This window comes from Macaca nemestrina, chromosome 2 (assembly GCF_043159975.1).
Source record: "Macaca nemestrina isolate mMacNem1 chromosome 2, mMacNem.hap1, whole genome shotgun sequence".
Taxonomy (NCBI): domain Eukaryota; kingdom Metazoa; phylum Chordata; class Mammalia; order Primates; family Cercopithecidae; genus Macaca; species Macaca nemestrina.
The window spans coordinates 37793371-37820831 of record NC_092126.1 but is presented as its reverse complement, the minus strand read 5'-3'; the positions used below and the strand labels follow the sequence as shown (position 1 = coordinate 37820831).

Here is a 27461-nt window from a genome sequence, read left to right as displayed (position 1 = left end):
GAATAAAGGAAGAACAAGAGAAATGATAACTATTCTGAGTCAATGAAAAACATTTTCCTCTTGATTTCTTTAAAATACACATGGCTGTTTAAAGCAAAAATTGTAACATTGTCTTTAGGACTATAAATGTATGTAGATGGAACATATATAACAATGATAACATCCCACAATGATAACATAGTGGGAGGGATGGGTAAATGGATCTATATGATATGATTATGTGTGGTCTCTATATTTTATGTAAAGTGGGAATATGAACCCTAAGTAGACTAGGAAAAATTAAGATATATATATTATATAAGCATATATTATATATTATTATGTTAATTCTAGAGTAACTGTGAAAAAAGCAAATGCAAAGAAGTAAAGCTGAAAATCAAGAATAAGTAAAAGTTAAGTGCCTATCCATCTCTGCCTGTACATGGGGTGGGGAGGGATGCAATACCACCTTGTCTCTGTGCCTCACCCAAGGGCCAATAGAGCCAGTGGCAAAGATGACAGCTGACTTGGACTCTACAGAGAATCCTTTGCTGGGCCTTTGGGAGGAAAAGAGGGAAAAGTAAAGCCAGAGAAACAGGCTTTCTAGAACATCACAAAGGACCAAAGTTGAGCAGGGAGTCTGGCACACTGTGGGGCCAGAGAGGGACTCACAGTGTCCTGAGCATTGGACTCAGAGTCTAGAGAACGAGACTGAAGGGCCAAAGCTGCCGCTGCAATAGCACGCTGTGTGGCTTGAGTAACTCATTTGACCACTCTGGGCCATGGATTCCTCATCCAAAAGTGAGGAGGTTGGGTTTACGGCAAATTCTTATTTCTTAATTGACTGTCAGGAGGAAAGGGACAATTGGACAGCTACTGTTCCTACCTTATGTACATCTGTATTGGCAAACTGGGCTCCTTCATGTCCAGAACCAGGCTCTTTTCCCATTCTATCCTTTCCCAAATGAAGTACATTTGCACCCACTGTTTTGTTTCTGTTTGTATGCCAATGATGATTCCTAAATGTGCATCTTCATTTGGACTTCTCCTCTATGCACCAAACGCACATATACAGCTGCCTATTCAGCAGCTCTACTGAGATATCCCACAGACACATAAAAGTCAAAATGGTTTAAACAAGTGTCTCTCAGAATTTTGTAAGTATCAAAATCATATGCAAAATTTTAGTAACAGTGAAAAAGTCCAGATTCTATTCTACTTCAATGAGTCTGTGCCTCTGTGCTCTGTATTAACTCTCCAGGTAAATCTGATACTCAATGACATTTGAGAATTTGAAAATTGAGAATTTGAGAATAACTATTCTGAATCAAATCCACAATCTATTCCTAACTCTTCTACTCCTTCAACCAATTTCTCTCCAGCATCCTCACTCTCAGAGAATGGAGCTGTCATCCATCCAGAGGCGCAGGCTGGATACTTGGAGTCATCCTCTGCCATCTGCCACTCTCACCTGTAAGTGCCATCTGCTGTCAAGTCCTTCTGCATCACCCCATTGGACCTTCTGGGCTTCATTCGCTGCATCCCAGCCCCATTGCCCTATAGCCTCCTGATGCATCTTCCCGTCTCTACTAGTGCCTCTCCCACCCATCCTCCACGCTGCAGTCAAGGTAAATTTAAAAATATATGTATTTTATTTGAGACAACTTCAAATATCTACAAAAGTTGCAGTTGCAAGACTACTACAATTAATGCCTGTATACTCTTCACTCAGGCACCCTACAATTGTCCCAGAGATGTCCTGGTAAGGATCACATGGCATACCCAGTGTCATGCCTCTCAATCTGGAGCAGTTTCTCAGTCTCCTTGACTTTCATGACCTTCACATTTTTGAAGCACATAGGCCACACATTTAATAGAATGTACCTCAATTTGAGGTAGTCTGATGTTTTCTCATGATGATCCCCAAGTTATAAATTTTGAACAGAGTATTGCAAGTGTTATGTTCTTTTCATTGCATCCTCTAAGCTGTACAGAATATCTACCTGTCCTGTTACTGCTGGTGTTAACTTTAATCACTTGATTCAGATGGCATTTGCCAAACTTCTCTGTAAAGCTACTTCCTCCATCTTTGTAATAAATAAATATTTTGGGGGGAGATACTTTGAAGATACGTAAAATCCTGTTTCTCTCCTGATGTTCCTCTCAAGTTTTAGCATCCACTGATGTTTCTTATCTGAATTAGCTATTAATCTGGTGGTTGCCAAATAGTGAATTTCTAATATCATCATTCTTTCCTCTACAGGGAAGAGCTTTCTCTGGTTTCTATTTATTTGTTCATTTATATGCATATTAGTGTGGACTCAATAGTCCCCATCTTATTCAGTAGATTATAACTTGTTACTATTATTAAATGTTGTGAGGCTCAAATTATCCAGATTTGGACATTTGGAGGCCCTTCAAGCTGGATGTTGTTTTTTTTAATATGTGCTCATTATTCTTTGAGTACTTTCTCATTTTCTGGCACAAAAAAAGACGTGTTGGTCTCATTTCACATTTTCCCTGTCCAGGCCTTGGAAGGGGCCACGTCTCTAATGAGTCCTGGTTGGTTTTAGGGGAGAATATGGAATCCAAGATCTGAGTGCCAGCTGTACTCCTTGCTATGTAGATGTTACTGCTTCAAAGCCACTCTCACCCTATATTTATTTCTCCATTTCTATATATTTAAAACCACCAGTTCACACTAATACCTCCAATTTTGATTCCACAGCATACAATTCATTCTACCTTTTATGCTTTCCATATTTATACCTCTGTTCCTACAGTTCCCATTATTTCCAATTTATTTTTAAATCTCCCTGTATATAGCTTATCTCTCAATCTTTCTGAGCCAGTAGCCCATTCACATGTGGGTCCTGATATCTGCTAGGGCTTGCCTCCCTTGTTTAGAACATCTACCCTGGTTGAGTCTGCTTAATGGCTTTTTTGGTGAAAGAAAACAGGAAGAAATCCAAGAAAGTTATTTCTAAAGAAGGCAAGGAAAGAGATTGGAAGGAAAAGGCTAAAGAAAAGCCAGTTTATTTTTCCAAAATTCAAAACCATCACTTTCGAACCACACGTGTGCATCTCTCTGTGTGCACAGCACACACACACGCACACACACACACACAACTAGAGAAAGGTTTACCATCGCTCTAAGGCTGCAACTCCTATCACAAGGGTTTGGGGAAGATCCTACATGATGGATGCCACAGGCCTCCTTGGATACTTCCTCCCTAATTCTCCAAATGCCCTAAACAGGGGTCCCTTCTGAGTTCTACCCCATCTTCCCTCTTGCCACAGGGCATTTGTATATGCTACCTCTCTGCCTCTGTAGTCCAACTTGCCACATTTAGTTGGGGCAGAATGCTATAGACTGAATGTTTATGTGTCCCCCAAATTCATATGTTTAAGTCCTAATCCCCAGTTGGATGATATTTGAAGGTGGAGCCTCTGGGAGGTGATTGCAGTTAGTTTATGTCATGAGGGTGGAGGCCCCAAGATGGGACTGACGTCCTTATAAAAGAGGAAGAGGCAAGATCTCTCTCTGTGCACATGCCAACAAAAGGCCATCTGAGGACATAACCAGGAATAGGGCCCTCAATAAGAATCCAACCGTGCTACTTAGCATCTTGATCTTGGACTTCCAAGCCTACAGATGATAAGAAATAAATGACCGCTGTTTAAGCCATCCGGTGTGTGGCAGTTTGCCATGGGAGCCCAGGCTGACTAAAATAGTGACTATTCTTTAAATCTCTGCTGTAGCACCATCTCTTCCTCTGGAAGCCCTCCTAGACACAGTTAGGCCACTCTGTTATCTATTGTTTTATTCATGCTCTCACAAAACATAGTGGTCCTTATTTCAGTTGGTAATTATGCACTAATTTGGGCATGTGTTTGATTAACGTTCCCAGTCCTCACTTAACTGAGAGCAGTAACAATGTCTCCTTTTGATCATAATTATGTCCCCTCAGCTTGTGGCCTAATGTTGACACATAGTAGATACTCAATAAATATTTGTCACGTGAATAAATTGTTTGTAGTTTTAGAAAAAATATTTGCTTAATAATCAAACATAATTTTTTCTATTTTGAACAAAAGGCAAAGTGTGAAGAAATGATATTAAAATATAGTGAGATAGGTGGCCATATGACTGTGTAGAATCCTGAAAACTCTTAGGCCTAAAAGTATAATAAGCTCTATCATCTAGAAAGACAATTACAAAATCACAGCAAGTAATCTAAATAATGTGTACAGAAAAATAATGTGGGAAATCTTTTACTGAAGAAACTTTTAATGTCATGTATATGTAAACGGTATATTTGGCTCACATCATCATTTAGGTGATTCAGGATCACTGAAATGTTAATCTTCCCAAAGAGAGAGTAGAATTTCAGTTAAAATCCACATGTGAGTGTACATGTATGTGTGCATGTTTTGAAACTGGACAGAAGATTTTAAATTGCACTTGAAAGAAAAGATATTTGAGAACAGTCAAGGAAGCTTTCAAAATCTATTTTAATGGATAATGGATAAGGATAATGAAGGATAACATGCTTTACCCACACAGTAAGACTTTTTTTTTTTTTTTTTTTGAGATGGGGTTTCCCTCTTGTTGCCCAGGCTGGAGTGCAATGGCACAATCTTGGCTCACTGCAACCTCTGCCTCCCAGGTTTAAGCAATTCTCCTGCCTCAGCCTCCCAAGTAGCTGGGATTACAGGCATGAGTCACCATACCCAGCTAATTTTTTGTATTTAGTAGGGTCGGGGTTTCACCATGTTGATCAGACTGGTCTCGAACTCCTGACCTCATGTGATCCACCCACCTCGGCCTCCCAAAGTGCTGGGATTATAGGCGTGAGCCACCATGCCCAGCCTACAGTAAGATTTTTAATAATATTACTATAATCAGAATATAGGCAGGAGCTAGCATTATTATAATCATGACAACATAGTTGAGCATAAGAATAAATAGATTATAAAAGCAGAATTGAGAATCAAAACATAGTTCATATAATGAACTTAATATGTCAAGGATGACATGTGATTCAATAAAAATGAATAATATATTTAATAAGTAGTGTTGGCATAATTGTTCACCTGAACAAAACAGTGTGAGAATATACCTCCAAATACATAGTCAAAAATGAATTCCAGAATATTTCTGGTGTCTATCAAAAAGAGAATGGACAAATAAACCATGGAATATTACTCAGCAATAAAAGGAACAAACTCCTGCTTCACACACAACATGAACGGTTCTCTTAAACATAATGCTAAGTGAAAGCAACCAGATGCAAAAAAGCATATGCTGTATGACTCCACTTATATGAAGTTATAAAACCAACTGATGGTCAAAAAAATTAGAACAGTGGTTGCCTCTGGGTATGGATGTGGGTGAGGATGCAATGGGGAGGGATGAGGTTGTGGGGGCTTCCTGGTTTGATGGCAATTTTCTGTATCTTGATGAGAGTTTGGGTTACACAGTTGTGTGCATTTTTAAAACCTCTATAAATGTACACTTGAGACTTGTGAGTTTCACTCTACGCACATTTTACCTTAAAAAAGAACATTAAACAAATACATGTGAGAGACATGTATGCTAAAGTGGCTAGGGGTGATATGTAATGATGTATGCAAGTCGCTTGGAAATACAACAAAACAATAGATGGTGTGATGGATGGGCAGAGGGATGGATAGACGAATAGTTACATGATAAAGCAAATGTACCAAGATATTAATTCTAGAATCTAGGTGGTAGGTATATGACTGTTCTCTGCCAAATTCTATCAAGTTCTCTGTGTGCTTGAAATTTTTCAAAATAAAATGGTGGGAAAAATAAATACATTTCACAGGTACTAAATACTCAAATATAAAACAAACACCCTTCCCAATAAAATAGCCCAGGACACTAGGAAATATTTTATAGCCTTGGAGTGAACATAACTTTTAAAATAAACCAGGTAACCCAAGAAGACAGCTATTTCATGAATGTTAACCACTTTATAAGCCAGAGGATATCATAAACAATATAAAAGAATAACAGATGGGGGAAAAGATAAATTATATCACACAGAGCAGGCAAAGGAGTAATATCTGTAATATAAAGAGACTTTCTATAAGTTTCTAAGAAATCAACAAACAACCCAGTAGAAAAATAGATAAGGACATGTACAAACAATAGAAGAGAAAACACAAATCCCTGCACCATGTGAAAAGATATCAATATCACTAGCAGTCAGTTGAAAATGTAAATTAAAACAAAATGATGCTACTTATATACAATGGAGTACTATTCAGCCATAAAAATGGATGAGATCCTGTCATTTGCAACAACACGGATGCAACTGAAGGTCATTATGTTAAGTGAAATAAGCCAGGCACAGAAAGATAAACATCATATGTTCTCACTTATTTGTGGGATCTAAAAATTAAAACAATTGAACTCATGGAGATAGAGAGTAGAAGGATGGTTACCAGAGGTTGGGAAGGGTGGTTGGGGAGGTGGGTGGTATAGGGGGTATGGTTAAATACAAAAAAAAAAAAAAACCCAGGAAAAGTGAATAAAACCTACTATTTGATAGCAAAACAGGGTAACTATAGTCAATAATAATTCAATTGTACATTTTAAACTGAAAGAGGCTGGGCATGGTGGCTCATGCCTATAATCCCAGCACTTTGGAAGGCCGAGGCGAGTGAATCACTTGAGGCCAGGATTTCGAGACCAGCCTGGCCAACATGGCAAAATCCCTTCTCTACTACAAATACAAAAAAAAAAAAAAAAGTTAGCAGTGCATGGTGGCGCACACCTGTAGTCCCAGCTACTCGGGAGGCTGAGGCAGGAGAATCGCCTGAACTCAGGAGGCAGAGGCTGCAATGAGCCGAGATCGCGCCACTGCACTCCAGCCTGTATGACAGACTAAAGACTGTCTCAAAAAATGAATAAATAGGCCAGGTGCAGTGACTCATGCCTATAATCCCACCAGCACTTTGGGAGGCCAAGGTGGCCAGATCAGCTGAGGTCAAGAGTTCGAGACCAGCCTGGCCGACATGGCAAAAACCCATCTCTACTAAAAATACAAAAACATTAGCTGAGCATGGTGGTGGGTGCCTGTAATCCCACCTACTTGGGAGGCTGAGGCAGGAGAATCTCTTGAACTCTGAAGGTAGAGGTTGCAGTGAGCTGAGATCATGCCATTGCACTCCAACCTGGATGACAAGAGTGAAACTCCATCTCCAAAAATTAAAAAAAAAATAAAAAATCAATTAAGATAACTAAAAGGGATTGTATGTAACACAAAGGATATATGCTTGAGAGAATGAATACCACGTTTTCCATGATGTATTATGCGTTGCATGCCCGTATCAAAACATCTCATAAACCTTTTACATATATACACCTGCTCTGTACCTACAAAAATTAAAAATCAAAAAATTAAATTTAAAAATTTTAAAAATGTAGACATATGTGAAATTTTAAAATGAGGCATCATTTTTCATTGTTGGAGCAGCAACCCTTTGTGAGGGCTGATCACCTCCAGGTCTGGTGAGGATGCTGAAGCCCAGCGCCATACATTCCCAGTGGATGGAGTGTGAATGTTTGCTAACTTTCAGAAAAGTAATCTTGGCAGCAACGATGCCCAAAAGACACCCCAGATCACAGAGGAATAGGCATAATATGATCCAAATTTTGTAGAATAAAAATGTTCAAATTTTTGACCGAAGAGAAAAATGCCAAGGAGGCACACCTAATTGTTGAAATTGGCAGGTGTAGATAAACTGTGGTCTGAAAGCTAAACTTGGCTGGTCCCTTTTTTAATAGTCCATGAGCTAAGAATGACATTTATAACTTCTTACGGGGTTAGTTACATTCTAAACGGTTATATAATTATCTACATGATATCCTTCATTTTGCCTCTTAGCCAGCAAAGCCTAAAATATTTATTAGACAACCCTTTGAGAAAAACTTTACCAATCCCTGCCTCAGGGGAATTTTAGTTTATTTTTTATTCTTTTTCTTTTAAAATTTTACTTTAAGTTCTGGGATACATGTGCAGAACATGCAGGTGTGTAACATAGGTATACGTGTGCCATGGTGGTTTGCTGTACCTATCAACCCATCATCTAGGTTTTAAGCCCTGAATGCATTAGGAATTTGTCCTAATGCTCTCCCTCCCCTTGCCCCTCACCCTCTGACAAGCCCTGGTATGTGATGTTCCTCTCCCTATGTCCATGTGTTCTCGTTGTTCAACTCCCACTTATGAGTGAGAACATGTAGTGATTGGTTTTCCGTTCCTGTGTTAGTTTGCTAAGAATGATGGTTTCCAGTTTCATCCATGTCCCTGCAAAGGACATGAACTCGTTCTTTTTTATGGCTCCATAGTATTCCATGGTGTATATGTGCCACATATACAGTCTTTATCCAGTCTATCATTGATGAGCATTTGGGTTGGTTCTGAGTCTTTGCTATTGTAAATAGTGCTGCAAAAAACATATATGTGCAGGTATCTTTATAGTAGAATGATTTATAAACCTTTGGGTATATACCCAGTAAAGGATTCCTGGGTCAAATGGTAATTCTGGTTCTAGATCCATGAGGAATCACAACACTGTCTTCCACAATGGTTGAACTAATTTACACTCCCACTAACAGTGTAAAAGCATTCCTATTTCTCCACAGCCTCACCAGCATCTGTTGTTTCCTGACTTTTTAATGATTGCCATTCTAATTGGCATTTCCTTTTACTTCTCTGTATTGTTTTGATTTTTGTAATAATCATGCATTACTTTCACAGGTTTAAAGAGGATGGACAGGTAGACAGGTAAGTAGGTAGATCAGTCACTTTGGGTGCTGTTGAAATGGATGTAAGGAGACAAAAGGAAACCAGGGACACCAGTTAGGAAGCCACTGTAACAATCCAGGTGAAAGGGAATAGTGCTTTGGAACAGATTGGGGGAAGCAGAGATGGAGACAGAGGGATAGATTTTTTGGTACCCTATGGGGGTCGCTGAGGGATTTAAAATAGATGGACACAGAAAGAAATCAAAGATCATTCCTAGGTTTCATCTTTTAGTTAAGTGGTGCCAACTACTGAGATGGAGGGACTAGGGAGAGGATATTGGAGAGTAAATCCCAAGCTCTATTTTGGGCTTGTTAAAGTTCTAAATGAAATTGTGTGAACTAAGCAGTTGGATATAGATGATTAGTGCTGCTCAGAATGTAGAGGGGGAGGCTGAGCAGGAAATACAAGTTTAAGAGTACTCATTGTGTAGACGGTACTTAGAGCTATTTGGAAGCAATACAGAGAGAAGAGAGAAGGGGATCAAGAGTCTACCTGGTGACACAGCGCCCAATCCAGCTGCAGATCAAAGGCCTCATGCATGCCTGGGGTCTGCTCTCTGCTGACAGATGCCTCTGGTGCCACTGTCTACCTGCTTGGATTCCCTCAAATCAGCTGTTCCAAAATTTCCTCTTCCCGAGGAACACTATAGCTTCATAAGAGACACTGTCCCTTCCTCACAGTCCAAGCCCAAATGCTTGCTTTCTTGCTTGAACAACCAGCTACTATGGCTTCTCCCGGCTGGATAGTCCTCCTGGCATCTTGGTCTCTCAGTGGAGAGCTCAGTTCAGATCCCATTCCCTCCCAGTGTGCTCTGCCACAGTTCCCAGCCACGCAGAGTCCCCTTTCACTCATGCCATGCTTCTACTTGAGAATGCCAAGAAGGACTCACCAAGGAGCTGGTGTAGGTGGGATCTGAGGTGTCATCCTGGAGGTAGCGGGAGAGGCCAAAGTCGGACACCTTGCACACCAGGTTACTGTTGACCAGAATGTTCCTAGCAGCCAGGTCCCGGTGCACATAATTCATCTCGGCCAGGTACTTCATGCCAGCAGCGATGCCCCTGAGCATACCCACAAGCTGGATCACGGTGAACTGCCCATCATTTTGCTGTAATAAGACATAGAGGGCATTGGGATCAAGACGGGCTTCAGTGGTTAAGCAGAGGGAGAGATGCTGCGGCCCTGCTGCTTGTCAGCTTCCATCTGCTCCAGGCCGAGCCACATACTGCATCCTCCTGCCTCCCCCACTCCCATCCCCCATCCCTCTCCATGAATGCTTTGTTCTCTTCTCCTTGCCAAGCCCTGTCAATTTTGTCTCCAAATTACATCTGAAACTCATCTACTTCTTTCCATCTCCACTGCCGCCAGTCCAACCAAGTCGCTGCCATCCATCACCTATAACAGCCTCCTTGCCCGCCCCCCAATCCATTCTCTCCAGCCAGAGCCATCTTTTTAAGACATAAATCAGGCCATGTCAGTCCCTGGCTTAAAAATATCTAATAGCCTCCCATTGCATTAAGAAAAATCTCCAAACTCCTTAGCATGGTCCACGAGACCGCTTGGGATCAGCTACTGCCTTACCTTAGGCCACCATATCCATCACTAATGTACTAAAGCCACAGTGACTGGCACCCTTTCTTCTTTTCCAAAACAAACTCTTCCTGACTTAGGGCCCTTAGCATGTGCTGTTTCCTCTGTTTTCCCTCCAACAATCGACATCTACTCGCCCTTCAGTTCTCCGCTTAAATATCACTTTCTTAGAGAGGGAACCCTTTAACTGCCCCCTCCCTCAAATACGACTAGCACTTTCTGATGACAACGTTTAGTGCATGCTCTTAGTCTTCTTCTTAGCACATATCACAAGTTTTAATCGTATGTGTGTATCTGTCTGTCTGTCTGTCTGTCTCTGCTGCTTGATTTTATACTCTTTGAGGACAAAAACTCTGTCTTCTTTGGTCACCATAGTATTATCAGTGCTGTAAACTTTAAGGTAGATAGAAAATCTTAATACACATAAGTTGAATGAATGATGAACACATCTTTTCCTCTTTCCAAAATCAAGCGTGTAAAGCACCTTCTCTGGGTAATCCCAGGGCTTTCAGCCTTTAGACTGGTATAACCACACCTTCCTCATAGGGACCGTGGGTCAGGAGAACTTCATGCACAGCGTCTGGCACAGGGAACTCTCCTAGTGAATGGGAGCTGTTGCTGCTCTTCTTCATGGCAACCTGCAGTGCTGCCCTCTCTCCCATCATTTGTGGGCTCAGAGTTTCTTGGGTGGATGCCCTCCCTCTGTTAGACAACAGACTCTTCAGTGAATAAAACAGTGTCTTCCTCCTGTCTCCCCAAAGCTCCTGGGTCTCGACTTTGTACACACCAGTTAAATCAGTAGACCCTAGGCTATACTGCCAAGAACATATTTCCCCATCTAGTCCAGCCCCAAATGCTCCCCAAAGGGCTGAGAATTATGTTCTACAAGTAGAGCACAGCCTAGTCATTAGAATGCTCTGACTGGAGGAGAGGTGGAAGTAGGACACTTGGGGTCTACTCTGTGTTTACTGCTAAACACAGGTACTCGGCAAAACAACCATGACCTGCGTCCCAGAGTCCTTATGTGAAATCCAGAAAGCATAGACAATGAGAAGAGCTCCCATCATTGAGTATCTACTGTATGCAAGATGTTACACAGTGCACTCACATGCATATGCTACTGCAAAAGCATTTCTATGCAAAAATAAGCAAGGAAAAATAAAAGACCTATTATAAAAATACTCTACTTATGAGCAACAACAACAGCAATCAAAAAGTCTAACAGTGATTGCATGAATTGTTGGAAACTCTGTTCCTCATGCAAGATTGCAAGCCTGGATCTATGTTCTGGGGGTTATGCTCCTTGATCAATTGAAGGAATAGAGCAAATTGACTTTCTTCCCTCCTGGAGATGTCTGCCAGTAGAAGGGCCCCCAAACACACTGTGTTTGACACACTCCAAGTTCCAGGCTATTTCTAACTCTAACCTTAACCACCTCCCAACCTGCCCAGGAGAAGGGATGTATGCTTTCTCCACAACATATTCTTCTAAGCAACTCAAAAAGAAAGTATAGAGCTACTTTTTGGAAACTCTGACTGGTTTTCAGCACATTGCCCATCTGTGAGAGCTGGATGTGCAGTGAGTGATGCGGATCTTCCTTCTCACTAATACACTTCAATCAACACCTTCTCAAGAAGTTAGCCAGGCTGTTGCTAGCACCAAGTGTTTTCTCCAAGTAGGTCTCTGTGGATTTGCCTCTTCAGAAAGTTGTCATGCAATTTCTGTATATTACAGAGGTGTATCTCAGCCACAAGTCACATGGCTTGTATTTTTTCAATTCAGTCTATTATTTCCTCTCTGTAAGTGTAGGCAACAGTGTCTACACATATGGAATGTCTCCCTAAAAACGATGGCATTTGGGGAGAGCACTGGGGTGGCTTAAACAACTTTGAGAAGAGTAATGTTGAAAGCGCATACAGCAATGTGTTTACGTTTTTGCTTTGATGTTTAAGTCTTCTTAGAGCTTATTTATTATCCGATTTGTTTTAAAATTTAGATTAGTCATCCTTATAGTTTCTTGGGTCAAAAAAGACCAAGAAATGATTAAAGGTCCAGGCTTTGGAACCAGCAGACCTGATTTGGATCCAGGCTCTGCAGCTTAGTGGTTGTGTGGGCTTAGGCAAGTTATTTAACCTGCAGAGCAGTTATTTCCGCACCTATAACATAAGAACATAGTGTCCATTCTTCATAGGGTTCTGGTGAGACTAGAAGAGATAACACATATGAAAGGTCCTAGCTCAGTGCCTTGTGGGCCCTAAGATGGTAGCAGTGATCCCTGCTAATATCAGCAGAGCCTTAGTAACGGCTCACAATTCAGTTTCCGTGTACCTCAGATGTGCGTGGTGAGAGAGACTGAGGACATCTGGGACCAGAACTCTGGTTCTCATGGCTTCCTGGGTGTGTGGGGGAAACATCCTGGGATCATTGTTCTTGGGGAGCCCAGTACTCAGCACATGCTGAGCTCAGTAGGTAACAGATAGGCATCTGTAATTGTAGTAGATGGTTGGGACCTAATGATGCAGGCCTAAACTTCGGATCAACTAGTCACAAATGTGGGTAGCATCCGTCACTTGACTTTTGAATGGTAAATAATACTTTACATGTTTTGATATGTTTTGATCCTTAAAATTGGTCCTGTGCAGTAGGCAAGGCAGGCAATATTATATTGTTTTCACAGACAACATAAAGGAGGTCCAGAAAATGTATGTGATCAGCCTTAAATCACGGTGTGGTTTTGAGTTATACCAGTAATCAAAGTTCAGAATGGTAAATCACTTCTCCACTGACAGCCCATCTCTGATCAACTGGTAATGGTGGCCTCAAATGCTGTGTGGAGAAAAACGCTGTGCATCAGCTTCGCAGGGAGAAGAACCATGATGGATTAGTGATGCTAGTCTTATCTGGGTCTTCTAACTCCTGTCTCGTGCTTTTGCCATTGGAATGTGCTGACTCTGCAACGGGCAACATATTTTCTTTAGAATCTTCAAGAGAACCACATATCAAGATAGGTAGGGTCATGTCTGTTGAATTTGTAACCTTGGTGAAATTTAAAAATAAAAACATATTAAGATTTTTCTGGCATGTTTAACTGTTACATGCTCAGTTGATTGGTATAATTCTCCAAAAAGAACTTCCAGAGATATGAACAGTAGCATTCAAAGATGAACAAGACACACACACACACACACACACACACACACACACACACACACACACTAACTGATTTCTTGGTGACTTTGGGAAAGGACCTGGCTCCATGCTGAGCACATAGTAAAAGCATAGCACAGAAAAGAAATACAGGTCTAGGTGAGGTGATTTAAACCTTCCTCCCTTCATGAAGTGCTTTCTGCTGAAATTGCTTTTCTGCAAATGCACCGAAGCCACTTGCTGGTCCTTATATTAGACAGGAAGGATTTAGGTATTTCAACTTTCATTGACGAATCCACTTCAGGAAATGAAATCCTTATTTGATTTGTTCAAAGAAAATGAATCATAGATTTTTCCTAACTGAAAGGGACCTTTCGAGCTCACCTAGCTCAATGCCTTTAGTTTATAAATTGGGAAATTGAGTTAACAGGTTTGCTCCAGGTCACAGGGTGACTCACAGCAGAAGCCAAAGCAGAACCTTGGTCTCAGGACTTCCAATCTGGTGTTCTCTTCGTGATTTCTGGGTTGCTATCTTCTAGCTGCAGCCCATGAATGAGCTTCTCTGATGAGAAATGTCCCCATTCGACATTACTCAGTGACTTTCAAGTGTCTTCCAGTTATGATTATCTGTGGAAGAACCAGCAGCAACCACAAAGCCAAGCTTTAGGCAAGAAGGCCTTATGGAGCATGTCAAGAACCATGTTAACTAAACCATGGGATACTGGCCACAGCTTCAGGAATTGTTCCTAATATTAGAGAAGAGCCACCAGGTTGAAGCCCTTGAATTTGAGTGTCAAGAAGGAAAAATTTAATTATGGATTTGTATGCTATATAATCCACAGCACAATAATTTTTAGAAAATTAGTAATAATGAACCATCTACTGAATGTGTGGTTGAAGCATAATGGTATCTCTCACATGCTGATTCAGGGCTAGAACTGTAGCCACTCTCCAAAGACGCTATGACCAGGGGGAAAGGAGAAGTTGGAGGGGAGGAAACAGTTGCAGAAATTGAGGACTAATCCTTTTCCTTTCTTCTCTGAGTAGGGATCCTAAAATTATCCTACTTCCCAGAAGATGGACCCTGTAGAACTGAACTGATGACCTATTTTTCGATTTTATCAAGCAGCAGATACGTCAATTAATGTTGCTATGCTCCAGGGTTCGGTAGTAAGGCTGAAATTAGATTTATAGATTACCTGCCTCCATGCAGTGTGAGGAGTCAGAAATGCTTCATTTCCCTCTCTCCTCCTGGCACTGCCTGATCCCACCACTCCTTTCTTACCATGCCTGCTCCTCTGTTTTCCTCTGCTCCTCTCTTGCCCCCAGGTTTTCTTCCCCTGCAAGCTCAGCTCATCAACATGAGAAATGCTGGTGTCCAACATGCCTCCGTGACCTGGGCCCCAAATGAAAACAGACCCTAGGAAGAACAGCAGTGTAGGGTTTTGATTTTCTGCCGGCTCCTGAGAATGAATCTCCCTGTTCTCCCGCATACTCCAGTGAGGGAGTGTGATCACAGTCCCCAAATCAAGCAGTGGCTCTCTCTGAAGTCCAATCAGTTGACTGGTAGGAAATAAATGACTCCCAAAAGGGTCTTGACAGTGGTTCCAGAAAATGCTTTTCCTTCTCACATTGCCTTTAATTCAAGTTTATTCAACTTTGTTTATTCAACTGTCTTCATGAGATCTCTGATCATAAATGAATGTCCCCAGGAAAGCATAGACAATGCCTTGCACTGACATGAGAGGTGTGGCAGCAAGGACAGTGAGAGATAATGTACACACAGGATGACTGGAGCTCTCATGCCACTCCCTAGCATTTTTGTTTGAGAAATAATTTTTCAGTCAACTAGCATTTACCAGGTGTGCACTGTGTTAGGTGTATATGTTTGTTTCCAAATACAAAGCATGACCCCATACCCTCAAGGAGGCTGTCCTAGGGAAGGTGCACGGGCCCAATAATCTACATCAGTTGTTCCCCACCCCTGCACCCCCAGAAAAACAAACGCCACTACTGCCTAGTGACCCAGACTGGGCAAAAAGCATGTTCCTGTTGTACAAAGGTAGCTTCAGCAGTGTGCTTCTAGACAAGTGCCCCAGCTACCCTTCCACACTACAGCCCCTAAGCTCTGTTTCTGAGTGCTGGAGCTACCATGTAGGGGTTGATAAATTACCAAACAGGTCCACACTTACTCTGGCCTTCATATACACTATTTTTGCTGTTCCATCAGCCTACCTGCCTGCTTCTTGCTTGTCTGACAAATTCCTCTTCTCTAATCTCAGATAAATTCTTCCCCCTCTTTGAAGCCTCCCCTAGATTCTCCAGGGAGATTTAAGAACTTCTCCACTTACTACATCTGTACTTAACTCATGGGGGAAAAAGTATAAGATAGGCAAATGATTGCTAGAAGCATTGGGTACTAGCAGGAGTAGGGACTACATTGGTGGCAGGCGGTACTCTCTAAGATGAACATAACAAAAGCTCCCAGCTATCATGTGTAAGAAGACATTGAGTTGATGTCCCTTCATCAAAATGTGGGGCCTGTTTTCTCCCCTTGTATCTGGGCCCGTCACTATGTTGGAAATGACACTATGTGGCTTCCTAGCCTGGGTCACAAAAGTAACACAGATTGCCCATTCTTCTCTTGGGATGCTTTTTCTTGAGACCCAGCTTGCTCTAAGGCAGTCCAAGCAGGCCACCTAGAAAGGTGGCAGCTGACACTCAGCATTGATCACCTAATATATGAATGAAGGAGGCTTCAGACAATTCTAAGCCTCAGCCCTTGAGCTACTGCAACTGACTCCACATGGATCAGAGGTGTCCCTCCCAAACCTTGCCCAAATTGCAGATTCATGATCTAAAGAAATTGTTGTTGTGCTAAGGCACTGAGGTCTTGGGGATGATTTGTTATGTAGCATTAGAGCAAGGTTTCCTTTATCTCTATAGGCACAACATCCAGAATAGGGCCTGGCCAGAGCAGTGATCCCAGCAATGTGTCCATGACTGACCATTTAATCTGCAGCCACAGCTATTGTTTGGTTGCTTTGGCAATGTAGCCAGCTACTGGGTATCACCCTGAAGTTCCTGCTCAGAAGGCTCTGCCCATTCTTTGATGCTGCCCACTGGACCCTCTGCTCTCAGTTTCTGCTTCCTGGCTGAAGCTATCAGCTTCCACTCCCCAGATATCAGCATCATGGCCATTCTCACTCACCCTTCATCTAGGTGCTCAGTGATAGCCTATGGAAATGAAAACGGTTTCACTGTGGGCCTGGCTCTACTTTGGGCATATTCTGACAATGATCTTTTACAGGTCTCCCAGCCAAAGGCCTTCAGCAACTCCCTACTTCTGCTGCAAGTTGGTTGGGAATCTTCACCAACCACAGAAATACCCATGGATGCTTGTGACACAGCCTTGTAAATGAACCTGTAAATGCAGAGCAGTCTGGGAGGGTGGCTGTGCTGGTGAAAGGCAGAGATGGCCACGGCTGTCTGCATGAATCACACAGGGCTATACAGCAGCCAAAAGTCTCTTCAATCTCTGTGATTCATGCAGATGCCAATGGCCATTCTTTGCCCCTCTCTATTCATTTTATTCATCCAACAAGCATTTGTCAATGCCCTACTCCATGCCATCCTCCTCCTGAGGATCCCACAAGCACTGTTTTGTTCTCTTCTTTCAGCAACAAATCTCTGCTAACATCTCCAATGCCCATTCACACTGGATCAGGCGATTCCTGAATGGTAGGTTGTACTCATGGAACCCCTCTCCCCAGCCACCATTCGCCTGCATCCAAGTGCGTCATCAAACCCCTGAGTTGCTCTTACCCTGAGGAAAGAATCCAATGCACCATTCTCCATGAACTCTGTGATGATCATGACAGGCCGACTCTTGGTGACCACACCCTCCAGGCGAATGATGTTGGGATGGTCGAACTGGCCCATGATGCTTGCCTCACTCAGGAAGTCCCGACGCTGCTTCTCCGAGTACCCTGCCTTCAGGGTCTTGATGGCCACATAGATTTCCCTCTTGCCTGGCAGTTTCAAACGCCCCTTGTACACTTCTCCAAACTCCCCTGCAACAGCAAAAATGCCATTAATATCCTCTTCCTTCTCAGTCTGTGGAACCAAGAGGGAAGGCATCTAATGGAGAACAATGGTGCTCCAAGTGGAATTGTGATTAAAGTGGCGGGAATTGAAACAGTCTTCTCTCATTGTAACTATATTGTTTTGGCTGTGACCAGTTCATGGCAAACACAAAAGGATTACTAAAGTACATGCCTTACCTTGATACTTAGAAAGAGTTTGGGTAACTAAAGTGGAATTTCAGAATATATATGAGTTTGTTTCTCCCCACATTTAATTTTTCCATTGTGTCCCAGCTGAATAATAGAAATGAAAGAGTCAGTTTCACTTTGGCAGGATCATGATTCATTTTGAGCAGATCCTGGTGCAAGAACGTTCAGGGGATAGGGGACATGTTCAGATACCTTGGCCCTCTGAATGAGATGTATACTGTTTATGTTCCTACACTGCTGGGAGAGCATTTGTGTTTACTGAGTGCCCCAGAAAACAGACACTGAGGAGTTAGGAAGGGAAGAGGTTCACTTGTGAAAGACAAAAGTGAGAGGAAGCAGGATTGGGCAGACAGCCCAAGATCACCACGCAGACCTGATGAAATCCCAGCTAACCCAAAAGGGAGAGCCAGAGCAGAGTTCTTACTGCAGAAGCAGCCCGGCCCTCACATCCCTGCCATGCTCAGTCACTGGCTGGGGGCTGCTGGGAAGAGCTGGGCCTCTGCAGGAAAGCCGGGGTCGACCCTGAAGGGGCTGCAGCTGGAGGCTATCAGCTAACTGCACTTTTGGCAGATGAATAGCAAGTTATTTCTCTAAACAGGCATGAGCTGCACACCTCCGTGCATGCCACAACATTGAAACATTTTTACAGTAAAGTCACCAACAGTAAAAACAATTATGGTGACACTACTTCATAGCTGCCTTAAAAAAAAAAAAACTGTTGAATCCTGTTTAACATGCTTTCAAAAGTTATTTTATTATTTAATTTGGCTTGGTAACTTCCAATTCTTTCATGTGAAGCAGTTAAGTGTCTACTTGTAAGAGCAGCAAAAGAAACATGGCTTTCTGCTGGGAAAACTTTCTCTCTCACTTTCCGATTCTGGAAGAAAATGTTGGAGCAAACTGAGCAATCAGAGAAATTACTCGCCATATTAGAAAGGCAAGTTAACATTGCTCCTGTGATTCATTTGAGAGTTCCTTTTGTTTTCTTGCTGCAAAAAAAAGATTGGAAGGAAGCTGTATGAAAGGACTATTATGAAAAACTGCTCCAGAGTCAACAGAACTTGATAGAAACTGGGGCTGGAGTAGAGGTTGGTTAAGCACCATTAGGAAGATTTCAACATGGACCTAACACTCAGATAAATATCATTTATAACACTATTTGTTTTGGGGGGCTGTTCTTTTTCGTTCCTCCCATCCTTCCTCCCTCTCTCTCTCCCTCCCATCTCCCTCCCTCCCTCTCTCCCTCCTTTCCTTCCTTCCTTCCTCTATTTTTTTTTTTTTTTTTTGAGACGGGGTCTCACTATGTTGCTCATGCTATATGTGAGCTCCTGGGCTAAGCAATCATCTTGCCTCAGCCTCCTGAGTAGGTGGGACTACAGGTATGCACCACTGCACCTGGCTGCAACACTGGTTTTCACATTGAATCATATGCTCTTTTGGTGAACTGCTGGAGGTCAGACCAAGTCTCATGCATGTTTGTAGCTTGCACATCCACTCCACTGTGGTGCTTGGCACATAGCAGACATGCCAGTAAAAGTTGTTGTATCATATTTATTATTATATGTTTGGCTTTTGCCTTGCTCACTCTTGGGTTACGAACTGCTGAAGATTCTTATCTCTGCTTTATCCAGAAGTAGAAGTACCAGTAAATTTGTATGTTAAAAATATATTTACTGCAGCATCATCTTCCATAGACAAACACTACAATAGCTTATTTAGTATTTAAAATGAGTAAAATTTAAAGAAAAGTACTAGACAATACAGACCTGTCACATACATGTGTGTGTATATAAGTGTGTGTATATATATGTGGATGTATGTATATATGTGTCTAGATATATGTATGCATGTATATATGTAACGTATATATGTATGCATGTAGATTCGTAGCATATATAGCATATATGTATGCTATATATATATAACTATGAGCTAAATTAACACAAATTACATATTTGATAAGTATACTAATGGAAGAATATTAGTTACTATTTCTTCCTTGTTGCCATAATAATGGGCTCTATTTTCTTTTAGAAAAAAGCCAGAGTTGATAGTTGAGGGTAAAGATGTGTTAATATTTCTTTGTGGAGGAGACAGTACACAAACATGTATTTATTAACCACCTACTATGTGCCAGGAACTGTGCTAGGCACTTTGTATGACTTATTCAATCTTCACAACACTCCTGGGAGGTAGGTATTACTATGGCCATTTAAATAATAAGGAAACTGAGGCACTAGGAAAACATGTCCCAATCACACAGGTGGGAGTCACAGCCAGGGTTGTTGTCCATACCCATCTCTTCCTGCCATACTGCCTCTAGATAGCTATGTTTCAGTTAGCAGGGCCATGGGGAATAAAGCTACATAGATATGAAGTTATAGTTCAGGGACTATCATGCCCCAAATATGCAGGTCCAAACAAGTCATATAGAGTGACTATCACAGCAACTCAATATCCAGGTGAGAGCAAAAGAAGTGATACTGTTTCATAGGCAGATGTCCTTTATGTAAGCCTCCTGCCTGGGAGCTGGGTGGCATCAGAATATTTGGAAGTCAGTGTATTTATCAGTTTCTATATATCAACGTGTGGAGTTTGGAAAAGTGCTCCAAGTAAATCTGATGTCCTCCACAACACACAAGAAGACTCCAGTTGAGAAGTTCTGTTCTACCTCAGTGGTTCTCAAAGCTGGCTGCCCACTGGAATCACCTGAAGAGACTTACAGAGTCCAGAGGCCTGGGCCTTACCTCAGAGATTCTGACGAATTGGTCTGGGTACAGCCTGCACATTGACATATTTAAAAGCTGCCCAAAGGATTGGCTACATAATTTGCAGAGCATGGTGCCAAGTAAAAGTGCAGGACTCCTTGTTCAAAAATGTGACCAACCACAGAGAAATAAACCAAGTGCAGGTCCTTCTGAACATCAGGCCCTGTGCAATGCACCGGTCACAGGTCCATGAAGCCAGGCCTGGCTGCCCAGTGATACTGACATGCCGCTCAGGCTGAAAACCATAGGCTTAAACCATCCAAGCACTTTTCAAATGAATTAGTGAACTGCCAAAAGCCATGGCATTCCTGAAATTTATCTCTGTACTTCTGAATACTTTTGAAAGCAAAGCACACATATAGGCTGCCTCATACTGCACAGGGCCTGGCACATAGTGTGGACTTAATAAATGTGAGAGGAGAGAAAGAAGAAAAGAAGGAAGGAAGAAATCAATGAAGATGTATAGGACAGTATGAATCAAACTACTTTCCTAATTGGGAAATGTTATTTAATTTTTAATCTGTGTGACTGGTCTTCAAGTCTAAAAACTCATACAGTTTTTAAAAATTATAAAATAGAAACATGCCTTCTTTGGGTAGGGCATGGTGGACTCTGTGATTGGTTACCTTCGTGGTCATGGTGTCACTGCTCTCAGAAATCTGCTCTGCAGTGACTTAAAGAATGGAAATTCTATAAAAAGAACTCCTTTTCTGTCTGGCAAAGAAATGTCTTCATATTCTCCAAGCTGGGAGGTTTTCAAAGCACCAACTACAAAGGATGTCACTTAATATCTAATCCTCACTAGGAGATTATGTTCTCCCCTGTAATTAAGTAGCGCCCTGAGTGCAGCTGGGGGGAAAATTGGTAGTGAGTGGAGGAAGAAGCTCCATGTCTATACCCAAACCACACCTGAGACATTGGATGTTGGCAGGCCCTTCATTTCTCCAGAACTTAGCTTTCTCATTGCTATACAATAAAAAGAAGTGACCAACTGTCTTGCCTTACTAACAGGGTGTTGGGAGAAGTCTAGGAGAAAGTGCTTTGTAAACTACAAACCGTTTGAAACACTTGTGGGTGGTTATTTATTTATTTATTTATTTATTTTTTGAGACAGAGACTTGCTGTGTCGCCCAGGCTGGATTGCAGTGGCATGATCTCGACTCACTGCAATCTCAGCCTTCCAGGTTCAAGCAATTCTCCTGCCTCAGCCTCCCACCACCACGCCCGATTAATTTTTACATTTTTAGTAGAGACGGCGGTTCACGATGTTGGCCAGGCTGGTCTTGAACTCCTGACCTCGTGATCTGCCCACCTCAGGCCCCCAAAATCCTGGGATTACAGGTGTGAACCATCATGCCTGGCCTTTATTTATTTATTTTTTAGACAGTCTCGCTCTGTTGCCCAGGCTGGAGTACAGTGATGTGATCTTGGCTCACTGTCACCTCCACTTCCCGGGTTCAAGTGATTCTCCTGCCTCAGCCTCCCAAGTAGCTGGGATTACAGGCTTGCGCCACCACTCCTAATTTTTGTATTTTTAGTAGAGACAGGGTTTCTCCATGTTGACCAGGCTGGTCTTGAACTCTGGACCTTGGGTGATCTGCCTGCCTCAGCCTCCCAAAGTGCTGGGATTACAGGCATGAGCCACCAGGCCAGTCCTGTTTTAAAAAGACAAAACAGAAGTAGGTAGTCGGCAGGGAGAGTGCAGAGCGGGGGGTCTCACCGGAAGAGAAAAGAGAGGAAAAGTAGGTTTCGGTAGCCTTTTGAGACTTATGGTGACTGATCTAAGACACATCAGAGCTTTCTGCCAGGGGACATGGTGAAGTTTCCCTGCCAGGTGCCTGAGCATGGAGGGTGTCTTCAGGTAAGCCTAGGATGCTAAAGTCTGGGCTTCTGGCCCTTGAGCACACCACAGCCTACAGCCTTATAAAGAGGTGGGAGTCAATGGGCGTATTGCTATTATTAATAACAAACAGGAAATCAAGATTGTGTGTCACTTACAATCTAAGAAATTGCTGTTGCCTGTGATCTTTGACTTCAGTTTAATATAGTATCTACAAGAAACTATTTTTGCTTTTTGATAATTTTCCTGCAATTAGGGCCAGGACTTGATGTCTATGCTACTTCGATTCGCCATCATCTGAACTCTAAAGAGCTTCCTTTTACATGAGCTCCAAATCATGGCCATAACGTTTTCATTTTTAATAAAAATTCATAATACCTAGAAAATATTTCTAGCAATTCAAGAATTAACATTATATTTAAGACAGACACTTAAAGGTAACGATTGTGCTGGGGAGTGGTTGTGGTTGATTCTTTTCACACACATTCTTTACTGACAGTAAATGCGGCCAGCCTAATTTTGGTCCGACTGGACTTTGATTGGCACATATCTTTGTGGCTGACATTGGGTCCTCTCCTATAGCCAAACATCTATTTGGTTAGGACCCAGATCCAGCTGTAGGCCAGTCTAGTGGCCGAAGGGCTCAGCAGTGGTTCTCGAACTGTGGTTCTTGACCAGTAGCATCAGTATCACCTAGGAACTTGTTAGAAAATGCACTTTTCCAAAACCCACCTAGACCCACAGCATCAGAAGCTCAGTAGGTGGGGCCTGTGACCTGGGTTTTAGCAGCCTCCACGTGATTCTAATGCCTGCTTCATCTGTTTGAGAACCTGGCCCTCAAGTCTGTCAGCTGAGGGTAATTTAACCAGTTCCTATGCGTTTCCTCCCAGAGAGCTGCTGAAATTATTCCGTACAAGTTTCAGCTCCTTGCCAATTCCTCTTTCCTACCTTCCTTGACAAAATGAGGAAGAGAGAAAAAGTGGTTCAGCAGCATTAAATGCCTCAATATTATATGTAAAATCAGAAGAAAAGAATTCTCAATTTTTGAAAACGAAACATTCACCTACCAGCAGATATTTCAAGCAGTAGCTGCTGGTTGTGCACAGCTCAAATCTACACAGAATTGCACTTTTTTTAAAAAAGCAGCATTCTGAAGTCAAAAACTGCCTTGGGGGAAAAAAAAGGAAAGCGGAGCTACTAGTTACTAATTCAAGCTTACACCAGAAATGGAATTTTTAAAGAATACATTTAAACTAGGTTTTAAAGCATGATTTCAAGCAAGTTTTAACACACTAGCCTGTGCAAGATAAATGAGTTATGGCTAAACCAGGGAGAGCAGAACCATGGTACACACTCCACCACTTCCTGACCCTGCACAGAGGACAGACATTATTAGTTGATCACAACCATCGTCAGCCTTTCACCAGAGCTCCTCAGATACTCATCACCAGACCTCTGAGTTGACACATGAGATGGAACCTGCTTGACAGCCATGGTATTCACAATACCTAATATCCAGGGAGGGAGGGAAAATGGTTTTCTCTTTTCTTGTAAGTTTTTATAGTTGTTAGACAACTGCATACCTATATATCACATATGTGTGTATATATCTTCACACACATACGTACATCTATATTTTATATGTAATTAGCTTATTTTCATAAGCAAGCACTTATAATTAAAGATGCTAAATGTCTCAGTCCTTGTTGTACTTCCTAATGCTGATAATTGATCACACTTAGAAGAAGAGAACCACAAGACAGGACCAAGGTATTCTATGAGGACCATGCTGTCTCCAGGGCATGTGGGACAGTCTTTGTAGCATCACAATAGAGTAATAATGAATTCTAGCACAGTATCACAATTCCCAACAAAGAGGCTTGAGTATTCCAAACTGCTAGACCGAAGCAATGGGTATTCCAAACTGCCATCAGAAGCAATGCCTCTGTATACTGAGCCGCTCTTTTCCACAGCAACTAGCCACTCTGTAACTATATGCAACAGCCCAAGGGTTACATTCATGTGAGGGTTACATTCTCCGGATCTAGATCAGCTCTAGCTGGGTTTAAATTCTAGCTCTACCATAAACTTAACTGGCAGCACAACCTTCGGCAAGCTATCCTCTGAATGTTGATTTCCTTACTAGTTGCAAGAAAATATACATGTGTACACATACATATGCTCTAACTCACAGAGTAATAAGAGAGTTAAATGAGACACATGCTTGTGAAGGATGTAGAGTACTGTCAGACACATGGTGAGTGTTCAAGAGATGCTAGCTACTTTGACTATGTTCCTGAAGACATGTCTATGATTTCCTCTCCTAGAAATGCTTCTTGCCGTAACTCCTATTCAACGTGGAGCTACCCTCATGCTGCCTATCTGCACGCTGAACGACCCCAGGACTCTCAAACTTGCTAGTGACCTTTCTGCCAAATCATCTCCAAGGAAACCTGGGCCTTTGTTGGCCTCACAGATGACTCCATCCCCATCCACACATATCACACATTCCCTCATCCCAGCTATTCTCACACAGCCCTTTCACTGCAGGCTTCCTTCTTCCAGACAATCATCCATTCCTGGAAATGTTGAATCAATAGCTGCTAGAGTCAGAGGAGAACGTATTTATTAATGAAAATACAAATGGCATGTCTTCTTCTGGCAACAACTTCTGGTGACACCTTTACCTACGTAGTCATGCTTAGGCTGTTGCATACAGTTATACGGGTTTCACACTGCACAACTCAGGAGTGCCATTCAAGCTGTAGAGCCCTGACTCATGTTCTGGGCAAGTCTACTGATCAAACTGACCAGAATTAACCAATACATTGGAGTTGACCTATGAGATGACGTCTGATAGTCAGACTCATGGTAACAATAAGCTGATATTCTCTGAACATATCAAGGTAACCTGCTGCCCTCTGTAAAGATACTTCAATTACTCTCATTATCTGCAGTGAGAAGAGGAAGGGTCAGCTTTCCTTCACTCCACTGGGCCACTTTCAGAGCATCAGATGATTCATGATCTCATGCCACCTCTCCAGTCTCTCTTCATTCTCCCAAACACTATCTAGTTCTCCAGATTTTTAACACTGCCATGTTCTCCCACCAAGAACCTACTTTCATTTGCCATATATAACAAATATTTAATTGAGCCATGCACTAGGCAGGTACCAGACCAACAAAACACATACACTCCTTTGCTCCCACAGAACTTTGAGCCTTGTGAGGAAAGATGGACATTAAACAAATGATTACTTAATAATTAATGATTTATTATTGTCTTCTTGGGTGGCATCACACCTGGCTCACAATTATTATATTTTTATTTCTTTGATCAACATTTGCAACAACTTTAGGAGAAACTTTGGCAGTTGATGCAACTCTTCAGCCTCACAGTTTCTTAATTGTCCTCCATGGGTCTTCACTCACATGCACAACTGCCACTCCCCACACCCTGGGTGCCAGGCAGCCTTCCTCTCCCTTAACCTGAGGCCCCTCATTTCTGATCACAGCCTCCATGCTACCACTCCCCATCAACTCCAGGCACCAAGCCCACTGGTCACTCCATTCATCACATTCATTTGGGTATACCCCAGTTTGGATAAGTTTAGTCACTTAAATGCAGCCTCGATCCTAGCATCAACCATCTCAAAGCCTCTCTGTACCATCTAAACAAAACCCCACAACCTCCAAGGTTTTACCCATTCTTTCCCATCCCCCTCTTCCAGTCCAATCCAAGCAGAGCATTTATAGGATTCGGCTCACTAGAACGTTGGTCCTTTCACCCACCCTGCTATGAAACCTATTTTCTATGGGATAAAATTCATATAGCAGCCTCTGGATCTCTAGATCTTGGCCTGATTCTCCAGATTTAGTGTTCAATACTTAACCACAGGAAATCCCTCCCCAGCAACTTTCTTTCCCCTTGTTCTCAGGATGTGACATACAATGTCAGTCCATCCAAAGCCTTCACAACCTCAGGGGCCACTTTGTTCCCTCTTCCCTGAGTCCTCTCCTGCCATCAAGCCTTCTCTCCCATCTCCAGGGCTACACATTCTCAGAGCCCTCCTCTGAGCTCTCAATCACTGCCTTCCTCTCACTGAGTGGCACTGAATGTCTGCACTTTAGACAATAACCCCTGCATGGCAGGACTTGTTAGGCATTGAGTGTATTTTTCCAGCATCCCCCGCCCCCTCCAGTCACATACACAGAAACAAAGTTTATTGAATAAAGTTCTTTCTGAACTCTAAACATAATCCCTCCTGCAACAAACATAGCCTTCTCCTCTGGCTCTATATTTAGTAGGTGCAGGGTGGTTCTTCTGCAACCTCTTTGAAATAACTTTACACAGTCTGGAGGGTGGGGGTGTGCTTATAAGTGTTCAACTACCAGCTCTCCAGGAAGGAAGGAAGAAGGGAGGGAGGCAGGGAGGAAAGGAAGGGAGGGAGGGAGGGAGGAAGGAAAGAAGGAAGGAAGGGAGGGAGGAAGGAAAGAAGGAAGGGAGGGAGGAAGGAAGGAAGGAAGGAACGAAGGAAGAAAGGAAGGAAGGGGCTCATGATTTGTAGCATTTGCCAATTCCCATAGTGTAAACACTCCCACTATGATTGATGTCAAGAAGAAACAAAGGAAGAAAGAGAGAAAGAGAAAGAGAAAGAGAAAGAAAGAAAGAGAGAAAGAAAGAAAGAGAGAAAGAGAGAAAGAAAAGAAGGAAGGAAGGAAGGAAAGAAGGGAGGGAGGGATGGAGGGAGGGAGGAAGGAAGGAAGGAAGGGAGGGAGGGAGGGAGGGAGGGAGGGAGGGGCTCATGATTTGTAGCATTTGCCAATTCCCATAGTGTAAATACTCCCATTATGATTGCTGTCAAGAAGAAAGAAAGGGCTGGGCGTGGTGACTCACGCCTGTAATCCCAGCACTTTGGGAGGCTGAGGCGGGTGGATCACGAGGTCAGGAGATCGAGACCATCCTGGCAAACATGGTGAAACCCCATCTCTACTAAAAATACA

General features: G+C 42.4%; 1 protein-coding gene across 7 annotated transcripts in view; it reads right to left on the bottom strand.

The window, feature by feature from the left end:
- Window positions 1-27461, bottom strand: part of LOC105469899 (EPH receptor B1) — a 448737-nt gene that overhangs the window by 42404 nt on the left and 378872 nt on the right. For all 7 annotated transcript variants that reach the window (XM_011721495.3, XM_071090949.1, XM_071090948.1 and 4 more), the window contains 2 exons: window positions 17380-17627; window positions 9709-9924 (listed from right to left, as the gene is read on the bottom strand). In XM_011721495.3, coding sequence (XP_011719797.1) covers window positions 9709-9924; window positions 17380-17627 — 464 coding nt within the window. The remainder of the gene's footprint in view (window positions 1-9708; window positions 9925-17379; window positions 17628-27461) is intronic.